General features: G+C 37.0%; 1 protein-coding gene across 1 annotated transcript in view; it reads left to right on the forward strand.

Annotated features, from left to right (window-relative positions):
* Window positions 1-25,847, forward strand: part of LOC116358854 (caskin-1) — a 155,843-nt gene that overhangs the window by 59,441 nt on the left and 70,555 nt on the right. The window contains exons 2-4 of the mRNA XM_031811100.1: window positions 5,570-5,621; window positions 16,507-16,604; window positions 17,100-17,245. Coding sequence (XP_031666960.1) covers window positions 5,570-5,621; window positions 16,507-16,604; window positions 17,100-17,245 — 296 coding nt within the window. The remainder of the gene's footprint in view (window positions 1-5,569; window positions 5,622-16,506; window positions 16,605-17,099; window positions 17,246-25,847) is intronic.

A 25,847-nucleotide genomic window follows, 5' to 3' on the forward strand; every position in this document is an offset into this window, starting at 1 on the left:
ACAGTGATACAGTATGTATGTAGATAGGGGACAGTGATACAGTATGTATGTAGATAGTGGACAGTGATACAGTGATACAGTATGTATGTAGATAGGGGACAGTGATACAGTGATGCAGTATGTATATAGATAGGGGACAGTGATACAGTGATACAGTATGTATGTAGATAGGGGACAGTGATACAGTATGTATGTAGATAGGGGACAGTGATACAGTATGTATGTAGATAGGGGACAGTGATACAGTATGTATGTAGATAGGGGACAGTGATACAGTATGTATGTAGATAGGGGACAGTGATACAGTATGTATGTAGATAGGGGACAGTGATACAGTATGTATGTAGATAGGGGACAGTGATACAGTATGTATGTAGATAGGGGACAGTGATACAGTGTGTATGTAGATAGGGGACAGTGATACAGTATGTATGTAGATAGGGGACAGTGATACAGTATGTATGTAGATAGGGGACAGTGATGCAGTGATACAGTATGTATGTAGATAGGGGACAGTGATACAGTATGTATGTAGATAGGGGACAGTGATGCAGTGATACAGTATGTATGTAGATAGGGGACAGTGATACAGTATGTATGTAGATAGGGGACAGTGATGCAGTGATACAGTATGTATGTAGATAGGGGACAGTGATGCAGTGATACAGTATGTATGTAGATAGGGGACAGTGATGCAGTGATACAGTATGTATGTAGATAGGGGACAGTGATACAGTGATACAGTATGTATGTAGATAGGGGACAGTGATACAGTATGTATGTAGATAGGGGACAGTGATACAGTGATACAGTATGTATGTAGATAGGGGACAGTGATACAGTATGTATGTAGATAGGGGACAGTGATACAGTTATACAGTATGTATGTAGATAGGGGACAGTGATACAGTATGTATGTAGATAGGGGACAGTGATACAGTGATACAGTATGTATGTAGATAGGGGACAGTGATGCAGTATGAATGTAGATAGGGGACTGGGTGGACAGGGGCTGTTCCTTGGTGGACAGGGGGTGTTCCTGGGTGGACAGGGGGAGAACAGGGGGTGTTCCTGATTGGACAGGGGGGGAGGGACAGGGGGTGTTCCTGGGTGGACAGGGGGTGGACCTGAGTGGACAGGGGGTGTTCCTGGCTGGACAGGGGGAGGACAGGGGTGTTCCTGGGTGCACAGGGGGTGGACCTGAGTGGACAGGGGTGTTCCTGGCTGGACAGGGGGAGGACAGGGGGTGTTCCTGGGTGCACAGGGAGAGGACAGGGGGTGTTCCTTGGTGGACGGGGTATTCCTGGGTGGACAGGGGGAGGACAGGGGGTGTTCCTGGGTGGACAGGTGGAGGACAGGGGGTGTTCCTGGGTGGACAGGGGGTGGACCTGGGTGGACAGGGGGTGTTCCTGGGTGGACAGGGGGAGGACAGGGGGTGTTCCTGGGTGGACAGGGGGAGGACAGGGGGTGTTCCTGGGTGGACAGGGGGTGGAACTGAGTGGACAGGGGGTGTTCCTGGGTGGACAGGGGGAGGACAGGGGGTGTTCCTGGTTGGACAGGGGTGTTCCTGGGTGGACAGGGGGAGGACAGGGGGTGTTCCTGGGTGGACAGGGGAAGTTCCTGGGTGAACAGGGGAGGACAGGGGGTGTTCCTGGGTGGACAGGGGGAGGACAGGGGGTGTTCCTGGGTGGACAGGGGGTGGACAGGGGGTATTCCTGGGTGGACAGGGGGTATTCCTGGGTGGACAGGGGGTGTTCCTGGGTGGACAGGGGGTATTCCTGGGTGGACAGGGGGAGGACAGGGGGTGTTCCTGGGTGGACAGGGGGAGGACAGGGGGAGTTCCTGGGTGGACAGGGGGAGGACAGGGGTTATTCCTGGGTGGACAGGGGGAGGACAGGGGGTGTTCCTGGGTGGACAGGGGGAGGACAGGGGGTTTTCCTGGGTGGACAGGGGGAGGACAGGGGTTATTCCTGGGTGGACAGGGGGAGGACAGGAGTGGAAAGGGGGAGGACAGGGGTGTTCCTGATTGGACAGGGGGGGGACAGGGGGTGTTCCTGGGTGCACAGGGAGAGGACAGGGGGTGTTCCTTGGTGGACAGAGGGTGTTCCTGAGTGGACAGGGGGTGTTCCTGGGTGGACAGGGGATGTTCCTGGGTGGACAGGGGGAGGACAGGGGGTGTTCCTGGGTGCACAGGGAGAGGACAGGGGGTGTTCCTGGGTGGACAGGTGGAGGACAGGGGGTGTTCCTGGGTGGACAGGGGGTGGACCTGGGTGGACAGGGGGTGTTCCTGGGTGGACAGGGGGAGGACAGGGGTTATTCCTGGGTGGACAGGGGGAGGACAGGGGTTTTTCCTGGGTGTACAGGGGGAGGACAGGGGTGGAAAGGGGGAGGACAGGGGTGTTCCTGGGTGGACAGGGGGAGGACAGGGGGTGTTCCTGGGTGGACAGGTGGAGGACAGGGGGTGTTCCTGGGTGGACAGGGGGTGGACCTGGGTGGACAGGGGGTGTTCCTGGGTGGACAGGGGGAGGACAGGGGGTGTTCCTGGGTGGACAGGGGGTGGACCTGACTGGACAGGGGGTGTTCCTGGGTGGACAGGGGGAGGACAGGGGGTGTTCCTGGGTGGACAGGGGGAGGACAGGGGGTGTTCCTGGGTGGACAGGGGGTGGAACTGAGTGGACAGGGGGTGTTCCTGGGTGGACAGGGGGAGGACAGGGGGTGTTCCTGGGTGGACAGGGGGTGGACAGGGGGAGGACAGGGGGAGTTCCTGGGTGGACAGGGGGAGGACAGGGGTTATTCCTGGGTGGACAGGGGGAGGACAGGGGGAGGACAGGGGGTGTTCCTGGGTGGACAGGGGGAGGACAGGGGTTATTCCTGGGTGGACAGGGGGAGGACAGGGGGTTTTCCTGGGTGGACAGGGGGAGGACAGGGGTTATTCCTGGGTGGACAGGGGGAGGACAGGGGGTTTTCCTGGGTGTACAGGGGGAGGACAGGGGTGGTAAGGGGGAGGACAGGGGTGTTCCTGATTGGACAGGGGGGGGGACAGGGGGTGTTCCTGGGTGCACAGGGAGAGGACAGGGGGTGTTCCTTGGTGGACAGAGGGTGTTCCTGAGTGGACAGGGGGTGTTCCTGGGTGGACAGGGGGTGTTCCTGGGTGGACAGGTGAGGGACAGGGGGTGTTCCTGGGTGGACAGGGGGAGGACAGGGGGTGTTCCTGGGTGGACAAGTGGTGTTCCTGGTTGGACAGGGGAAGTTCCTGGGTGAACAGGGGAGGACAGGGGGTGTTCCTGGGTGGACAGGGGGAGGACAGGGGGTGTTCCTGGGTGGACAGGGGGTGGACAGGGGGTATTCCTGGGTGGACAGGGGGTATTCCTGGGTGGACAGGGGGAGGACAGGGGGTGTTCCTGGGTGGACAGGGGGAGGACGGGGGGTTTTCCTGGGTGGACAGGGGGTGTACTGGGGGTGGACAGGGGGAGGACAGGGGGTGTTCCTGGGTGGACAGGGGGTGGACAGGGGGAGGACAGGGGTTATTCCTGGGTGGACAGGGGGAGGACAGGGGGAGGACAGGTGGTGTTCCTGGGTGGACAGGGGGAGGACAGGGGAGAGGACAGGGGGTGTTCCTTGGTGGACAGAGGGTGTTCCTGAGTGGACAGAGGGTGTTCCTGGGTGGACAGGGGGAGGACAGGGGGTGTTCCTGGGTGGACAGGTGAGGGACAGGGGGTGTTCCTGGGTGGACAGGGGGAGGACAGGGGGTGTTCCTGGGTGGACAGGGGGTGGAACTGAGTGGACAGGGGTGTTCCTGGGTGGACAGGGGGAGGACAGGGGGTGTTCCTGGGTGGACAGGGGGTATTCCTGGGTGGACAGGGGGTGTTCCTGGGTGGACAGGGGTGTTCCTGGGTGGACAGGGGGAGGACAGGGGGTGTTCCTGGGTGGACAGGGGAAGTTCCTGGGTGGACAGGGGGTGGACAGGGGGTATTCCTGGGTGGACAGGGGGTATTCCTGGGTGGACAGGGGGAGGACAGGGGGTGTTCCTGGGTGGACAGGGGGAGGACGGGGGGTTTTCCTGGGTGGACAGGGGGTGGACTGGGGGTGGACAGGGGGAGGACAGGGGGAGGACAGGGGTGTTCCTGGGTGGACAGGGGGAGGACAGGGGTTATTCCTGGGTGGACAGGGGGAGGACAGGGGGTGTTCCTGGGTGGACAGGGGGAGGACAGGGGGAGGACAGGGGGTGTTCCTGGGTGGACAGGGGGAGGACAGGGTTTATTCCTGGGTGGACTGGGGGAGGACAGGGGTTATTCCTGGGTGGACAGGGGGAGGACAGGGGTGGAAAGGGGGAGGACAGGGGGTGTTCCTGATTGGACAGGGGGGGGGGGGACAGGGGGTGTTCCTGGGTGCACAGGGAGAGGACAGGGGGTGTTCCTTGGTGGACAGAGGGTGTTCCTGAGTGGACAGGGGGTGTTCCTGGGTGGACTGGGGTTGTTCCTGGGTGGACAGGGGGAGGAAAGGGGGTGTTCCTGGTTGGACAGGTGAGGGACAGGGGGTGTTCCTGGGTGGACAGGGGGTGGACCTGGGTGGACAGGGGGTGTTCCTGGGTGGCCAGGGGGAGGACAGGGGGTGTTCCTGGGTGGACAGGGGGTGGACCTGAGTGGACAGGGGGTGTTCCTGGGTGGACAGGGGGAGGACAGGTGGTGTTCCTGGGTGGACAGGGGGAGGACAGGGGGTGTTCCTGGGTGGACAGGGGGTATTCCTGGGTGGACAGGGGGTGTTCCTGGTTGGACAGGGGTGTTCCTGGGTGGACAGGGGGAGGACAGGGGGTGTTCCTGGGTGGACAGGGGGTGTTCCTGGGTGGACAGGGGTATGCCTGGGTGGACAGGGGTAGGACAGGGGGAGGACAGGGGTTATTCCTGGTGGACAGGGGGAGGACAGGGGGAGGACAGGGGGTGTTCCTGGGTGGACAGGGGGTGGACAGGGGGAGGACAGGGGGTGGACAGGGGGTGGACAGGGGGAGGACAGGGGGTGTTCCTGGGTGGACAGGGGGAGGACAGGGGGTTGACAGGGGGAGGACAGGGGGTGGACAGGGGGAGGACAGGGGGAGGACAGGGGGTGGACAGGGGGTGGACAGGGGGAGGGCAGGGGTTGAACAGGGGGAGGACAGGGGGAGTACAGGGGGTGGACAGGGGTAGGACAGGGGGTGGACCCGGGGAGGACAGGGGGAGGACAGGAGGAGGACAGGGGGTGGACAGGGGGAGGACAGGGGGTGGACAGGGGGAGGACAGGGGGTGGACAGGGGGAGGACAGGGGGTGGACAGGAGGAGGACAGGGGGTGGACAGCGGGAGGACAGGGGGTGGACAGGGGGTGGACAGGGGGAGGACAGGGGGTGGGCAGGGCGGGACAGGGGGGGACAGGGGGTGGACAGGGGGAGGACAGGGGGGGACAGGGGGAGGACAGGGGGTGGACAGGGGGTGGACAGGGGGAGGACAGGGGGTGGACAGGGGGAGGACAGGGGGTGGACAGGGGTCTTGTGAACCATTGTACCACACACACTGATGTCTCTATCTATGTGTGTTTCAGAGTTGCTGGGAACAGCCAAGAGGGTCAATGTTAACTTCCAGGACACAGACGGGTGAGTGACATCACAGTCTACACACAGTCTATACACACGGTCTATACACACAGTCTATACACAGTCTATAAACACAGTCTATGCACACAGTCTATAGACAGTCTATACACACAGTCTATAAACACAGTCTATACACACAGACTATACACAGTCTACACAGTCTATATACACAGTCTATACACCGTCTATAAACACAGTCTATGTAAACAGTCTATACACACAGTCTATACACACAGTCTATAGACAGTCTATACATACAGTCTATACACACGGTCTATACACACAGTCTATACACAGTCTATAAAGACAGTCTATAAACCAAGTCTATAAACCAAGTCTATAGACAGTCTATACACACCGTCTTTACACACAGTCTATGTAAACAGTCTATAGACACATTTTATACACAGTCTATACACATTCTATAAACACAGTCTACGTAAACAGTCTATAAACACAGCCTATAGACAGTCTATACACACGGTCTATACACACAGTCTATACAAGGTCTATACACACTGTCTATACACACAGTCTATACACACAGTCTACACACACCATCTATACACCATCTATAATCACAGTCTATACACATGTTATTGTTAGGTGAAGTTATGGGTCCTACAGTAGGTCTATGTTGTTGTTAGGTGAAGTTATGGGTCCTACAGTAGGTCTATGTTGTTGTTAGGTGAAGTTATGGGTCCTACAGTAGGTCTATGTTGTTAGGTGCAGTTATGGGTCCTACAGTAGGTCTATGTTGTTGTTAGGTGAAGTTATGGGTCCTACAGTAGGTCTATGTTGTTGTTAGGTCAAGTTATGGGTCCTACAGTAGGTCTATGTTGTTGTTAGGTCAAGTTATGGGTCCTACAGTAGGTCTATGTTGTTAGGTGCAGTTATGGGTCCTACAGTAGGTCTATGTTGTTAGGTGAAGTTATGGGTCCTACAGTAGGTCTATGTTGTTGTTAGGTGAAGTTATGGGTCCTACAGTAGGTCTATGTTGTTGTTAGGTCAAGTTATGGGTCCTACAGTAGGTCTATGTTGTTGTTAGGTGAAGTTATGGGTCCTACACACAGTCTATACACAGTATATACACAGTTTATTCACTGTCTAAAACACAGTCTAACACAGTATAAAAACATAGTCTTTACACAGTCTATAAACACCGTCTATAGACAGAGTCTATACACAGTCTATAAACCCAGTCTATACACAGTTTATAAACACTGCCTTTACACAGTCTATAAACACAGTCTATATACACAGTCTATACACAGTATATACACAGTTTATTCACTGTCTAAAACACAGTCTAACACAGTATAAAAACACAGTCTTTACACAGTCTATAAACACCGTCTATAGACAGAGTCTATACACAGTCTATAAACCCAGTCTATACACAGTTTATAAACACTGCCTTTACACAGTCTATAAACACAGTCTATATACACAGTCTATAAACACAGTCTATACACAGTCTATAAACACAGTCTATAAAGACAGTCTATAAACACAGTCTATACACACAGTCTATACACACAGTCTATACACACAGTCTATAAACACAGTCTATACACACAGTCTATAAACACAGTCTATAAACACAGTCTATATACAGAGTTTTCCTGCTGGTTCATTTTAAGAACCTATACCTATATATATTTACCATTTATAAAAAATAAAGGGAAACACATAAACAACACAATGTTGTATATTATTAAACTAAACATACTCTTATACTATACTGTATATTATTATACTATACTGTAGGTATATATTATTATACTATATATTATTATACTATATATTATTATACTATACTGTAGGTATCTATTATTATACTATATATTATTATACTATACTGTAGGTATCTATTATTATACTATATATTATTATACTATACTGTAGGTATATATTATACTATATATATTATTATACTATATATTATTATACTGTATATATTATTATACTATACTGTAGGTATATATTATTATACTATACTGTAGGTATATATTATACTATATATATTATTAAACTATACATACTATTATACTATACTGTATATTATTATACTATACATATTATTATACTATATATTATTATACTATATATTATTATACTATATATTATTATACTATACTGTAGGTATATATTATTATACTGTATATTATTATACTATACTGTAGGTATATATTATTATACTATACTGTAGGTATATATTATTATACTATATATTATTATACTATTGGTATATATTATTATACTATTACTATATATTATTATATTATACTATACTGTAGGTATATATTATTATACTGTATATTATTATACTATACTGTAGGTATCTATTATTATACTGTATATTATTATACTATACTGTAGGTATCTATTATTATACTATATATTATTATACTATACTGTAGGTATATATTATACTATATATATTATTAAACTATACATACTATTATACTATACTGTATATTATTATACTATACTGTAGGTATATATTATACTATATATTATTATACTATACTGTAGGTATCTATTATTATACTATATATTATTATACTATACTGTAGGTATATATTATACTATATATATTATTATACTATACTGTAGGTATATATTATACTATATATTATTATACTATACTGTAGGTATCTATTATTATACTATATATTATTATACTATACTATATATTATTATACTATACTATATATTATTATACTATACTGTAGGTATATATTATACTATATATTATTATACTATACTGTAGGTATCTATTATTATACTATATATTATTATACTATACTATATATTATTATACTATACTATATATTATTATACTATACTGTAGGTATATATTATACTATATATTATTATACTATACTGTAGGTATCTATTATTATACTATATATTATTATACTATACTGTAGGTATATATTATACTATATATATTATTAAACTATACATACTCTTATACTATACTGTATATTATTATACTATACTGTAGGTATATATTATTATACTATATATTATTATACTATACTGTAGGTATATATTATTATACTATACTGTAGGTATTATTATTATACTATACTGTAGGTATATATTATTATACTATATATTATTATACTATTGGTATATATTATTATACTATTACTATATATTATTATATTATACTATAGGTATATATTATTATACTATATATTATTATACTATTGGTATATATTATTATACTATTACTATATATTATTATATTATACTATAGGTATATATTATTATACTATATATTATTATACTATACTGTAGGTATATATTATACTATATATATTATTAAACTATACATACTATTATACTATACTATATATTATTATACTATACTGTAGGTATCTATTATTATACTGTATATTATTATACTATACTGTAGGTATATATTATTATACTATATATTATTATACTATACTGTAGGTATATATTATTATACTATATATTATTATACTATACTGTAGGTATATATTATTATACTATACTGTAGGTATCTATTATTATACTATATATTATTATACTATACTGTAGGTATCTATTATTATACTATATATTATTATACTATACTGTAGGTATCTATTATTATACTATATATTATTATACTATACTGTAGGTATCTATTATTATACTATATATTATTATACTATACTGTAGGTATCTATTATTATACTATATATTATTATACTATATATTATTATACTATACTGTAGGTATATATTATTATACTATACTGTAGGTATCTATTATTATACTATATATTATTATACTATACTGTAGGTATATATTATACTATATATATTATTAAACTATACATACTATTATACTATACTGTATATTATTATACTATATATTATTATACTATACTGTAGGTATCTATTATTATACTGTATATTATTATACTATACTGTAGGTATATATTATTATACTATATATTATTATACTATACTGTAGGTATATATTATTATACTATATATTATTATACTATACTGTAGGTATATATTATTATACTATACTGTAGGTATCTATTATTATACTATATATTATTATACTATACTGTAGGTATCTATTATTATACTATATATTATTATACTATATATTATTATACTATACTGTAGGTATATATTATTATACTATACTGTAGGTATATATTATTATACTATACTGTAGGTATCTATTATTATACTATATATTATTATACTATACTGTAGGTATCTATTATTATACTATATATTATTATACTATACTGTAGGTATCTATTATTATACTATATATTATTATACTATATATATTATTAAACTATACATACTATTATACTATACTGTATATTATTATACTATACATATTATTATACTATATATTATTATACTATATATTATTATACTATATATTATTATACTATACTGTAGGTATATATTATTATACTGTATATTATTATACTATACTGTAGGTATATATTATTATACTATACTGTAGGTATCTATTATTATACTATATATTATTATACTATATATTATTATACTATATATTATTATACTATACTGTAGGTATCTATTATTATACTATATATTATTATACTATATTATTATACTATACTGTAGGTATATATTATACTATATATATTATTAAACTAAACATACTATTATACTATACTGTATATTATTATACTATACATATTATTATACTATATATTATTATACTATATATTATTATACTATATATTATTATACTATACTGTAGGTATATATTATTATACTGTATATTATTATACTATACTGTAGGTATATATTATACTATATATATTATTAAACTATACATACTATTATACTATACTGTATATTATTATACTATACTGTAGGTATATATTATACTATATATTATTATACTATACTGTAGGTATCTATTATTATACTATATATTATTATACTATACTGTAGGTATATATTATACTATATATATTATTATACTATACTGTAGGTATATATTATACTATATATTATTATACTATACTGTAGTATCTATTATTATACTATATATTATTACTATACTGTAGGTATATATTATACTATATATATTATTAAACTATACATACTCTTATACTATACTGTATATTATTATACTATACTGTAGGTATATATTATATACTATACATATTATTATACTATACTGTAGGTATATATTATTATACTATACTGTAGGTATATATTATTATACTATACTGTAGGTATATATTATTATACTATATATTATTATACTATTGGTATATATTATTATACTATTACTATATATTATTATATATACTATAGGTATATATTATTATACTATATATTATTATACTATACTGTAGGTATATATTATACTATATATATTATTAAACTATACATACTATTATACTATACTGTATATTATTATACTATACTGTAGGTATATATTATTATACTATATATTATTATACTATACTGTAGGTATATATTATTATACTATATATTATTATACTATACTGTAGGTATATATTATTATACTATATATTATTATACTATATATTATTATACTATACTGTAGGTATATATTATTATACTATACTGTAGGTATATATTATTATACTATATATTATTATACTATATATTATTATACTATACTGTAGGTATATATTATTATACTATACTGTAGGTATCTATTATTATACTATATATTATTATACTATACTGTAGGTATCTATTATTATACTATATATTATTATACTATACTGTAGGTATCTATTATTATACTATATATTATTATACTATACTGTAGGTATCTATTATTATACTATATATTATTATACTATACTGTAGGTATCTATTATTATACTATATATTATTATACTATATATTATTATACTATACTGTAGGTATATATTATTATACTATACTGTAGGTATCTATTATTATACTATATATTATTATACTATACTGTAGGTATATATTATTATACTATACTGTAGGTATCTATTATTATACTATATATTATTATACTATACTGTAGGTATATATTATTATACTATACTGTAGGTATATATTATTATACTATATATTATTATACTATATATTATTATACTATATATTATTATACTATACTGTAGGTATATATTATTATACTATACTGTAGGTATATATTATTATACTATACTGTAGGTATCTATTATTATACTATATATTATTATACTATACTGTAGGTATCTATTATTATACTATATATTATTATACTATACTGTAGGTATCTATTATTATACTATATATTATTATACTATACTGTAGGTATATATTATTATACTATACTGTAGGTATATATTATTATACTATATATTATTATACTATACTGTAGGTATATATTATTATACTATATATTATTATACTATATATTATTATACTATATATTATTATACTATATATTATTATACTATACTGTAGGTATCTATTATTATACTATATATTATTATACTATACTGTAGGTATCTATTATTATACTATATATTATTATACTATACTGTAGGTATATATTATTATACTATACTGTAGGTATATATTATTATACTATATATTATTATACTATACTGTAGGTATATATTATTATACTATATATTATTATACTATATATTATTATACTATATATTATTATACTATACTGTAGGTATATATTATTATACTATACTGTAGGTATATATTATTATACTATACTGTAGGTATCTATTATTATACTATATATTATTATACTATACTGTAGGTATCTATTATTATACTATATATTATTATACTATACTGTAGGTATCTATTATTATACTATATATTATTATACTATACTGTAGGTATATATTATTATACTGTATATTATTATACTATACTGTAGGTATATATTATTATACTATACTGTAGGTATATATTATTATACTATACTGTAGGTATCTATTATTATACTATATATTATTATACTATATATTATTATACTATACTGTAGGTATATATTATTATACTATACTGTAGGTATCTATTATTATACTATATATTATTATACTATACTGTAGGTATATATTATACTATATATATTATTATACTATACTGTAGGTATATATTATTATACTATATATTATTATACTATACTGTAGGTATCTATTATTATACTATATATTATTATACTATACTGTAGGTATATATTATACTATATATATTATTAAACTATACATACTATTATACTATACTGTATATTATTATACTATACTGTAGGTATATATTATTATACTATACTGTAGGTATATATTATTATACTATATATTATTATACTATACTGTAGGTATCTATTATTATACTATACTGTAGGTATATATTATTATACTATACTGTAGGTATCTATTATTATACTATACTGTAGGTATCTATTATTATACTATACTGTAGGTATATATTATTATACTATACTGTAGGTATCTATTATTATACTATACTGTAGGTATATATTATTATACTATACTGTAGGTATATATTATTATACTGTATATTATTATACTATACTGTAGGTATATATTATTATACTATATATTATTATACTATATATTATTATACTATACTGTAGGTATATATTATTATACTATACTGTAGGTATATTATTATACTATACTGTAGGTATATATTATTATACTGTATATTATTATACTATACTGTAGGTATATATTATTATACTATATATTATTATACTATATATTATTATACTATACTGTAGGTATATATTATACTATATATATTATTAAACTATACTGTAGGTATCTATTATTATACTATATATTATTATACTATACTGTAGGTATATACACTGCTCAAACAAATTAAGGGAACACTTAAACAACATAATGTAACTCCAAGTCAATCACACTTCTGTGAAATCAAACTGTCCACTTAGGAAGCAACACTGATTGACAATAAGGAGGAGCACTGGAGGAGCAGGAGGAGCACTGCCAGAGCCCTGCAAAATGACCTCCAGCAGGCCACACATGTGCATGTGTCTGCTCAAACGGTCAGAAACAGACTCCATGAGGGTGGTATGAGGGCCCGACGTCCACAGGTGGGGGTTGTGCTTACAGCCCAACACCGTGCAGGATGTTTGCCATTTACCAGAGAACACCAAGATTGGCAAATTCGCCACTGGCGCCCTGTGTTCTTCACAGATGAAAGCAGGTTCACACTGAGCACATGTGACAGACATGACAGAGTCTGGAGACGCCGTGGAGAACGTTCTGCTGCCTGCAACATCCTCCAGCATGACCGGTTTGGCGGTGGGTCAGTCATGGTGTGGGGTGGCATTTCTTTGGGGGGCAGCACAGCCCTCCATGTGCTCGCCAGAGGTAGCCTGACTGCCATTAGGTACCGGGATGAGATCCTCAGACCCCTTGTGAGACCATATGCTGGTGCGGTTGGCCCTGGGTTCCTCCTAATGCAAGACAATGCTAGACCTCATGTGGCTGGAGTGTATCAGCAGTTCCTGCAAGAGGAAGGCATTGATGCTATGGACTGGCCCGCCCGTTCCCCAGACCTGAATCCAATTGAGCACATCTGGGACATCATGTCTCGCTCCATCCACCAACGCCACGTTGCACCACAGACTGTCCAGGAGTTGGTGGATGCTTTAGTCCAGGTCTGGGAGGAGATCCCTCAGGAGACCATCCGCCATCTCATCAGGAGCATGCCCAGGTGTTGTAGGGAGGTCATACAGGCACATGGAGGCCACACACACTACTGAGCCTCATTTTGACTTGTTTTAAGGACATTACATCAAAGTTGGATCAGCCTGTAGTGTGGTTTTCCACTTTAATTTTGAGTGTGACTCCATATCCAGACCTCCATGGGTTGATAAATTTGATTTCCATTGATCATTTTTGTGTGATTTTGTTGTCAGCACATTCAACTATGAAAAGAAAAAAGTATTTAATAAGAATATTTCATTCATTCAGATCTAGGATGTGTTATTTTAGTGTTCCCTTTATTTTTTTGAGCAGTGTATATATACATATACTTCAACATCAATGAGAGAGAAACAGAGAAACAGGGAGAGAAAGGAGAGAAAGTGAGAGAAAAGGAGAGAGAGAGAGAGAGAAAAGGAGAGAGAGAGAGAGAGAGAGAGAGAGAGAGAGAGAGAGAAAATGAGAGAGAGAGAAAAGGAGAGAGAGAAAAGGAGAGAAAGTGAGAGAAAGGAGAGAAAAGGAGAGAGAAAGTGAGAGAAAAGGAGAGAGAGAGAGAGAAAAGGAGAGAGAGAGAGAGAAAAGGAGAGAGAGAGAGAAAAGGAGAGAGAGAGAGAAAAGGAGAGAGAAAGTGAGAGAAAAGGAGAGAGAGAGAGAGAAAAGGAGAGAGAGAGAGAAAAGGAGAGAGAAAGTGAGAGAAAAGGAGAGAGAGAGAGAGAAAAGGAGAGAGAGAGAGAAAAGGAGAGAAAGTGAGAGAAAAGGAGAGAGAGAAAAGAAGAGAGAGAGAGAAAAGGAGAGAGAGAGGGAGAAAAGGAGAGAGAGAGAAAGTGAGAGAAAAGGAGAGAGAGAAAAGGAGAGAGAGAGAGACGAAGAGGAGGATAGAGCAATAGGGATAGATGAAGAGATAGAGAAAGGGTTAGAGGCTCCAGGGAAGAGGTGTCTTATTATGGGATCTAGGTCACCCCCCCCCCCCTCGCACACACACACACACACACACACACACACACACACACACACACACACACACACACACACACACACACACACACACACACACACACACACACACACACACACACACACACACACACAGTGAGAAGGGATGAAGTTACACAGTAAAGAGATGAGGGATGGTGGATTAATGGATACAGACCCCCTAGAACTATAGATTTATTCACTATGGATACAGACCCCCTAGAACTATAGATTTAATCACTGTGGTTACAGACCCCCTAGAACTATATATTTAAGCACTATGGTTACAGACCCCCTAGAACTATAGGTTTAATCACTATGGTTACAGACCCACTAGAACTATAGATTTAATCACTATGGTTACAGACCCCCTAGAACTATAGGTTTAATCACTATGGTTACAGACCCACTAGAACTATAGATTTAATCACTATGGTTACAGACCCACTAGAACTATAGATTTAATCACTGTGGTTACAGACCCCCTAGAACTATATATTTAAGCACTATGGTTACAGACCCCCTAGAACTATAGGTTTAATCACTATGGTTACAGACCCACTAGAACTATATATTTAAGCACTATGGTTACAGACCCCCTAGAACTATAGGTTTAATCACTATGGTTACAGACCCACTAGAACTATAGATTTAATCACTATGGTTACAGACCCACTAGAACTATAGATTTAATCACTATGGTTACAGACCCCCTAGAACTATATATTTAAGCACTATGGTTACAGACCCACTAGAACTATAGATTTAATCACTATGGTTACAGACCCACTAGAACTATAGGTTTAATCACTATGGTTACAGACCCACTAGCACTATAGGTTTAATCACTATGGTTACAGACCCACTAGAACTATAGGTTTAATCACTATGGTTACAGACCCCCTATAACTATAGGTTTATTCACTATGGTTACAGACCCACTAGAACTATAGGTTTAATCACTACGGTTACAGACCCACTAGAACTATAGATTTAATCACTATGGTTACAGACCCACTAGAACTATAGGTTTAATCACTATGGTTACAGACCCACTAGAACTATAGGTTTAATCACTATGGTTACAGACCCACTATGTGTGTGTGTGTGTGTGTGTGTGCTGTGTGTGTGTGTGTGCTGTGTGTGTGTGTGTGTGTGTAGGTTGTCTCCTCTGCACCATGCTGCTCTGAGCGGCAACAAGGAGCTGATCTCTCTGCTGTTGGAGGCTCAGGCCACAGTGGACATTAAGGACCAGAACGGTAACACTCCCTTCACACACACACACACACACACACAACACACACACACACACACACACACACACACACACACACACACACACACACACACAACCACACACACACACACACACACACACACCACACACACACACACACACACTCTCTCTCTCTCTCTCTCTCCATCTTCTCTCTGGTGTGTTGTGGGTCGTAGTCTGATTCTGTGTGTACCTCTGGTGTGTTGTGGGTCGTAGATTCTGTGTGTTCCTCTGGTGTGTTGTGGGTCGTAGTCTGATTTTGTGTGTTCCTCTGGTGTGTTGTGGGTCGTAGTCTGATTATGTGTGTTCCTCTGATGTGTTGTGGGTCGTAGTCTGATTCTGTGTGTTCCTCTGATGTGTTGTGGGTCGTAGATTCTGTGTGTTCCTCTGATGTGTTGTGGGTCGTAGATTCTGTGTGTTCCTCTGATGTGTTGTGGGTCGTAGTCTGATTATGTTTGTTCCTCTGTGGTTGCCGTAGGTATGCGTCCACTGCACTACGCGGCGTGGCAGGGAAAGACTGAGCCAATGAAAATGCTCCTGAAGGCGGGATCATCAGTCAACATTCAATCAGACGAGGGCCAGATCCCACTGCACCTATCAGCACAGCATGGACATTACGACGGGGTAACGCCATACACACGGCGATACACACACACAACGACACACAAACACAACGACACACACACAACGGCACACACAACGGCACAGACACACAACGACACACACACACAACGACACACACACATCGACACACAAACACAACGGCACACACACAACGACACACAAACACAACGACACACACAACGACACACAACGACACACACACAACGGCACACACACACAACGGCACAGACACACAATGACACACACACACACACAACGACACACACACACAACGACACAAACTAACACGTTCCTCTACTACAGAGCCGAAGGTTACAATGATTAATCCCTCACAACAAACAGGCGGGCCGGCTGTCTAAAGAAGCCCAACTAATCATCACAAACAGGTGCTACCAATAAACATACAAGGAGGGGGAGGAAAGACAATCAGTGGCAGCTAATAGGCCGGTGACGACGACCGCCGAGCGCCACCCGACCGGGAAGGGAAGCCACCCTCGGTCGGACTCGTGACAACGGTAGAATTCAGACTGTTCGTTATCACATGTTCTATGCTAGAGCTGCTTTTGAAAGCAGAAGTCCAATTGAACACATGTTCGATTTTCATAAAAACAAGCTAGGACTGATGGTTCGGTTATCATGGCAACTACTGTAGCTATCTAATAAACTACTGTAGTTATCATGGCAACTACTGTAGCTATCTAATAAACTACTGTAGCTATCTAATAAACTACTGTAGTTATCTAGTAAACTACTGTAGTTATCTAGTAAACTACTGTAGTTATCTAATAAACTACTGTAGGTATCTAGTAAACTACTGTAGTTATCTAATAAACTACTGGAGCTATCTAGTAAACTACTGTAACTATCTAATAAACTACTGTAGTTATCTAGTAAACTACTGTAACTATCTAATAAACTACTGTAGCTATCTAGTAAACTACTGTAACTATCTAGTAAACTACTGTAGTTATCTAATAAACTACTGTAGCTATCTAGTAAACTACTGTAGGTATCTAGTAAACTACTGTAACTATCTAGTAAACTACTGTAACTATCTAGTAAACTACTGTAGTTATCTAATAAACTACTGTAGCTATCTAGTAAACTACTATAACTATCTAATAAACTACTGTAGTTATCTAGTAAACTACTGTAACTATCTAATAAACTACTGTAGCTACCTAGTAAACTACTGTAGGTATCTAATAAACTACTGTAGCTATCTAGTAAACTACTGTAGTTATCTAGTAAACTACTGTAGGTATCTAGTAAACTACTGTAGCTATCTAGTAAACTACTGTAGTTATCTAGTAAACTACTGTAACTATCTAGTAAACTACTGTAGTTATCTAGTAAACTACAGAAGTTATCGAGTAAACTACTGTAGCTATCTAGTAAACTACTGTAGTTATCTAGTAAACTACTGTAACTATCTAGTAAACTACTGTAGGTATCTAATAAACTACTGTAACTATCTAGTAAACTACTGTAACTATCTAGTAAACTACTGTAGGTATCTAGTAAACTACTGTAACTATCTAGTAAACTACTGTAGGTATCTAGTAAACTACTGTAACTATCTAATAAACTACTGTAGGTATCTAATAAACTACTGTAACTATCTAGTAAACTACTGTAACTATCTAGTAAACTACTGTAGTTATCTAATAAACTACTGTAGCTATCTAATAAACTACTGTAACTATCTAGTAAACTACTGTAGGTATCTAGTAAACTACTGTAGCTATATAGTAAACTACTGTAACTATCTAGTAAACTACTGTAGTTATCTAATAAACTACTGTAACTATCTAGTAAACTACTGTAACTATCTAATAAACTACTGTAGTTATCTAGTAAACTACTGTAGTTATCTACTAAACTACTGTAGGTATCTAGTAAACTACTGTAACTATCTAGTAAACTACTGTAACTATCTAATAAACTACTGTAGCTATCTAGTAAACTACTGTAGCTATCTAATAAACTACTGTAACTATCTAGTAAACTACTGTAGCTATCTAGTAAACTACTGTAGTTATCTAGTAAACTACTGTAACTATCTAGTAAACTACTGTAGGTATCTAATAAACTACTGTAACTATCTAGTAAACTACTGTAGGTATCTAATAAACTACTGTAGCTATCTAGTAAACTACTGTAGGTATCTAATAGACTACTGTAGTTATCTAGTAAACTACTGTAGGTATCTAGTAAACTACTGTAGGTATCTAGTAAACTACTGTAGGTATCTAATAAACTACTGTAGCTATCTAGTAAACTACTGTAGGTATCTAATAAACTACTGTAGTTATCTAATAAACTACTGTAACTATCTAGTAAACTACTGTAGGTATCTAGTAAACTACTGTAGGTATCTAGTAAACTACTGTAGGTATCTAATAAACTACTGTAGGTATCTAGTAAACTACTGTAGCTATCTAGTAAACTACTGTAGCTATCTAATAAACTACTGTAGCTATCTAGTAAACTACTGTAGGTATCTGGTAAACTACTGTAGCTGTGGTAAGCTACAGTGTAAACTACTGTAGCTATCTAAAACTACTGTAGCTATCTAATAAACTACTGTAACTATCTAGTAAACTACTGTAGTTATCTAGTAAACTACTGTAACTATCTAGTAAACTACTGTAACTATCTAGTAAACTACTGTAGGTATCTAATAAACTACTGTAGCTATCTAGTAAACTACTGTAGGTATCTAGTAAACTACTGTAGCTATCTAGTAAACTACTGTAGCTATGTAATAAACTACTGTAGCTATCTAGTAAACTACTGTAGCTATCTAGTAAACTACTGTAGGTATCTAGTAAACTACTGTAGCTATCTAGTAAACTACTGTAGCTATCTAGTAAACGATTGTAGGTATCTAGTAAACTACTGTAGCTATCTAGTAAACTACTGTAACTATCTAGTAAACTACTGTAGCTATCTAGTAAACTACTGTAACTATCCAGTAAACTACTGTAGCTATCTAGTAAACTACTGTAGCTATCTAGTAAACTACTGTAGTTATCTAGGAAACTACTGTAGTTATCTAGTAAACTACTGTAGGTATCTAATAAACTACTGTAGCTATCTAGTAAACTACTGTAGCTATCTAGTAAACTACTATAGGTATCTAGTAAACTACTGTAGCTATCTTGTAAACTACTGTAGCTATGTAATAAACTACTGTAGCTATCTAGTAAACTACTGTAGCTATCTAGTAAACTACTGTAGGTATCTAGTAAACTACTGTAGCTATCTAGTAAACTACTGTAGCTATCTAGTAAACGACTGTAGGTATCTAGTAAACTACTGTAGCTATCTAGTAAACTACTGTAACTATCTAGTAAACTACTGTAGCTATCTAGTAAACTACTGTAACTATCTAGTAAACTACTGTAGTTATCTAGGAAACTACTGTAGTTATCTAGTAAACTACTGTAGCTATCTAGTAAACTACTGTAGTTATCTAATTAACTACTGTAACTATCTAATAAACTACTGTAGCTATATAGTAAACTAATGTAGTTATCTAATAAACTACTGTAGGTATCTAGTAAACTACTGTAGTTATCTAATAAACTACTGTAGCTATCTAGTAAACTACTGTAGGTATCTAGTAAACTACTGTAGGTATCTAGTAAACTACTGTAGGTATCTAATAAACTACTGTAGGTCTCTAGTAAACTACTGTAGCTATCTAATAAACTACTGTAGCTATCTAGTAAACTACTGTAGGTATCTGGTAAACTACTGTAGCTATCTAAAACTACTGTAGCTATCTAATAAACTACTGTAACTATCTAGTAAACTACTGTAGGTATTTAATAAACTACTGTAGCTATCTAGTAAACTACTGTAGGTATCTAGTAAACTACTGTAGCTATCTAGTAAACTACTGTAGCTATGTAATAAACTAGTGTAGCTATCTAGTAAACTACTGTAGCTATCTAGTAAACTACTGTAGGTATCTAGTAAACTACTGTAGCTATCTAGTAAACTACTGTAGCTATCTAGTAAACGACTGTAGGTATCTAGTAAACTACTGTAGCTATCTAGTAAACTACTGTAACTATCTAGTAAACTACTGTAGCTATCTAGTAAACTACTGTAGGTATCTAGTAAACTACTGTAGGTATCTAATAAACTACTGTAGCTATCTAGTAAACTACTGTAGGTATCTAATAAACTACTGTAGTTATCTAATAAACTACTGTAACTATCTAGTAAACTACTGTAGGTATCTAGTAAACTACTGTAGGTATCTAGTAAACTACTGTAGGTATCTAATAAACTACTGTAGGTATCTAGTAAACTACTGTAGCTATCTAGTAAACTACTGTAGCTATCTAATAAACTACTGTAGCTATCTAGTAAACTACTGTAGGTATCTGGTAAACTACTGTAGCTGTGGTAAGCTACAGTGTAAACTACTGTAGCTATCTAAAACTACTGTAGCTATCTAATAAACTACTGTACCTATCTAGTAAACTACTGTAGTTATCTAGGAAACTACTGTAGTTATCTAGTAAACTACTGTAGGTATCTAATAAACTACTGTAGCTATCTAGTAAACTACTGTAGCTATCTAGTAAACTACTATAGGTATCTAGTAAACTACTGTAGCTATCTTGTAAACTACTGTAGCTATGTAATAAACTACTGTAGCTATCTAGTAAACTACTGTAGCTATCTAGTAAACTACTGTAGGTATCTAGAAAACTACTGTAGCTATCTAGTAAACTACTGTAGCTATCTAGTAAACGACTGTAGGTATCTAGTAAACTACTGTAGCTATCTAGTAAACTACTGTAACTATCTAGTAAACTACTGTAGCTATCTAGTAAACTACTGTAACTATCTAGTAAACTACTGTAGTTATCTAGGAAACTACTGTAGTTATCTAGTAAACTACTGTAGCTATCTAGTAAACTACTGTAGTTATCTAATAAACTACTGTAACTATCTAATAAACTACTGTAGCTATATAGTAAACTACTGTAGTTATCTAATAAACTACTGTAGGTATCTAGTAAACTACTGTAGTTATCTAATAAACTACTGTAGCTATCTAGTAAACTACTGTAGGTATCTAGTAAACTACTGTAGGTATCTAGTAAACTACTGTAGGTATCTAATAAACTACTGTAGGTCTCTAGTAAACTACTGTAGCTATCTAATAAACTACTGTAGCTATCTAGTAAACTACTGTAGGTATCTGGTAAACTACTGTAGCTATCTAAAACTACTGTAGCTATCTAATAAACTACTGTAACTATCTAGTAAACTACTGTAGGTATTTAATAAACTACTGTAGCTATCTAGTAAACTACTGTAGGTATCTAGTAAACTACTGTAGCTATCTAGTAAACTACTGTAGCTATGTAATAAACTAGTGTAGCTATCTAGTAAACTACTGTAGCTATCTAGTAAACTACTGTAGGTATCTAGTAAACTACTGTAGCTATCTAGTAAACTACTGTAGCTATCTAGTAAACGACTGTAGGTATCTAGTAAACTACTGTAGCTATCTAGTAAACTACTGTAACTATCTAGTAAACTACTGTAGCTATCTAGTAAACTACTGTATGTATCTAGTAAACTACTGTAGGTATCTAATAAACTACTGTAGTTATCTAATAAACTACTGTAACTATCTAGTAAACTACTGTAGGTATCTAGTAAACTACTGTAGGTATCTAGTAAACTACTGTAGGTATCTAGTAAACTACTGTAGCTATCTAGTAAACTACTGTAGGTATCTGGTAAACTACTGTAGCTGTGGTAAGCTACAGTGTAAACTACTGTAGCTATCTAAAACTACTGTAGCTATCTAATAAACTACTGTACCTATCTAGTAAACTACTGTAGTTATCTAGTAAACTACTGTAACTATCTAGTAAACTACTGTAACTATCTAGTAAACTACTGTAGGTATCTAATAAACTACTGTAGCTATCTAGTAAACTACTGTAGGTATCTAGTAAACTACTGTAGCTATCTAGTAAACTACTGTAGCTATGTAATAAACTACTGTAGCTATCTAGTAAACTACTGTAGCTATCTAGTAAACTACTGTAGGTATCTAGTAAACTACTGTAGCTATCTAGTAAACTACTGTAGCTATCTAGTAAACGACTGTAGGTATCTAGTAAACTACTGTAGCTATCTAGTAAACTACTGTAACTATCTAGTAAACTACTGTAGCTATCTAGTAAACTACTGTAACTATCTAGGAAACTACTGTAGTTATCTAGTAAACTACTGTAGGTATCTAGTAAACTACTGTAGCTATCTAGTAAACTACTGTAGGTATCTAGTAAACTACTGTAGCTATCTAGTAAACTACTGTAGCTATCTAGTAAACGACTGTAGGTATCTAGTAAACTACTGTAGCTATCTAGTAAACTACTGTAACTATCTAGTAAACTACTGTAGCTATCAAGTAAACTACTGTAACTATCTAGTAAACTACTGTAGGTATCTAATAAACTACTGTAGCTATCTAGTAATCTACTGTAGGTATCTAATAAACTACTGTAGTTATCTAATAAACTACTGTAACTATCTAGTAAACTACTGTAGGTATCTAGTAAACTACTGTAGGTATCTAGTAAACTACTGTAGGTATCTAGTAAACTACTGTAGGTATCTAATAAACTACTGTAGCTATCTAGTAAACTACTGTAGGTATCTGGTAAACTACTGTAGCTGTGGTAAGCTACAGTGTAAACTACTGTAGCTATCTAAAACTACTGTAGCTATCTAATAAACTACTGTACCTATCTAGTAAACTACTGTAGTTATCTAGTAAACTACTGTAACTATCTAGTAAACTACTGTAACTATCTAGTAAACTACTGTAGGTATCTAATAAACTACTGTAGCTATCTAGTAAACTACTGTAGGTATCTAGTAAACTACTGTAGCTATCTAGTAAACTACTGTAGCTATGTAATAAACTACTGTAGCTATCTAGTAAACTACTGTAGCTATCTAGTAAACTACTGTAGGTATCTAGTAAACTACTGTAGCTATCTAGTAAACTACTGTAGCTATCTAGTAAACGACTGTAGGTATCTAGTAAACTACTGTAGCTATCTAGTAAACTACTGTAACTATCTAGTAAACTACTGTAGCTATCTAGTAAACTACTGTAACTATCTAGGAAACTACTGTAGTTATCTAGTAAACTACTGTAGGTATCTAATAAACTACTGTAGCTATCTAGTAAACTACTGTAGCTATCTAGTAAACTACTGTAGGTATCTAGTAAACTACTGTAGCTATCTAGTAAACTACTGTAGCTATCTAGTAAACGACTGTAGGTATCTAGTAAACTACTGTAGCTATCTAGTAAACTACTGTAACTATCTAGTAAACTACTGTAGTTATCTAGGAAACTACTGTAGTTATCTAGTAAACTACTGTAGCTATCTAGTAAACTACTGTAGTTATCTAATAAACTACTGTAACTATCTAATAAACTACTGTAGCTATATAGTAAACTACTGTAGTTATCTAATAAACTACTGTAGGTATCTAGTAAACTACTGTAGTTATCTAATAAACTACTGTAGCTATCTAATAAACTACTGTAGGTATCTAGTAAACTACTGTAGGTATCTAGTAAACTACTGTAGGTATCTAATAAACTACTGTAGGTATCTAGTAAACTACTGTAGCTATCTAATAAACTACTGTAGCTATCTAGTAAACTACTGTAGGTATCTGGTAAACTACTGTAGCTATCTAAAACTACTGTAGCTATCTAATAAACTACTGTAACTATCTAGTAAACTACTGTAGGTATTTAATAAACTACTGTAGCTATCTAGTAAACTACTGTAGCTATCTAATAAACTACTGTAGCTATATAGTAAACTACTGTAGTTATCTAATAAACTACTGTAGGTATCTAGTAAACTACTGTAGTTATCTAATAAACTACTGTAGCTATCTAGTAAACTACTGTAGGTATCTAGTAAACTACTGTAGGTATCTAGTAAACTACTGTAGGTATCTAATAAACTACTGTAGGTATCTAGTAAACTACTGTAGCTATCTAATAAACTACTGTAGCTATCTAGTAAACTACTGTAGGTATCTGGTAAACTACTGTAGCTATCTAAAACTACTGTAGCTATCTAATAAACTACTGTAACTATCTAGTAAACTACTGTAGGTATTTAATAAACTACTGTAGCTATCTAGTAAACTACTGTAGGTATCTAGTAAACTACTGTAGCTATCTAGTAAACTACTGTAGCTATGTAATAAACTACTGTAGCTATCTAGTTAACTACTGTAGCTATCTAGTAAACTACTGTAGGTATCTAGTAAACTACTGTAGCTATCTAGTAAACTACTGTAGCTATCTAGTAAACGACTGTAGGTATCTAGTAAACTACTGTAGCTATCTAGTAAACTACTGTAACTATCTAGTAAACTACTGTAGCTATCTAGTAAACTACTGTAACTATCTAGTAAACTACTGTAGCTATCTAGTAAACTACTGTAGCTATCTAGTAAACTACTGTAGTTATCTAGGAAACTACTGTAGTTATCTAGTAAACTACTGTAGCTATCTAGT

The sequence above is a fragment of the Oncorhynchus kisutch genome, unplaced genomic scaffold (genome assembly GCF_002021735.2).
Source record: "Oncorhynchus kisutch isolate 150728-3 unplaced genomic scaffold, Okis_V2 Okis01b-Okis20b_hom, whole genome shotgun sequence".
Lineage (NCBI taxonomy): Eukaryota > Metazoa > Chordata > Actinopteri > Salmoniformes > Salmonidae > Oncorhynchus > Oncorhynchus kisutch.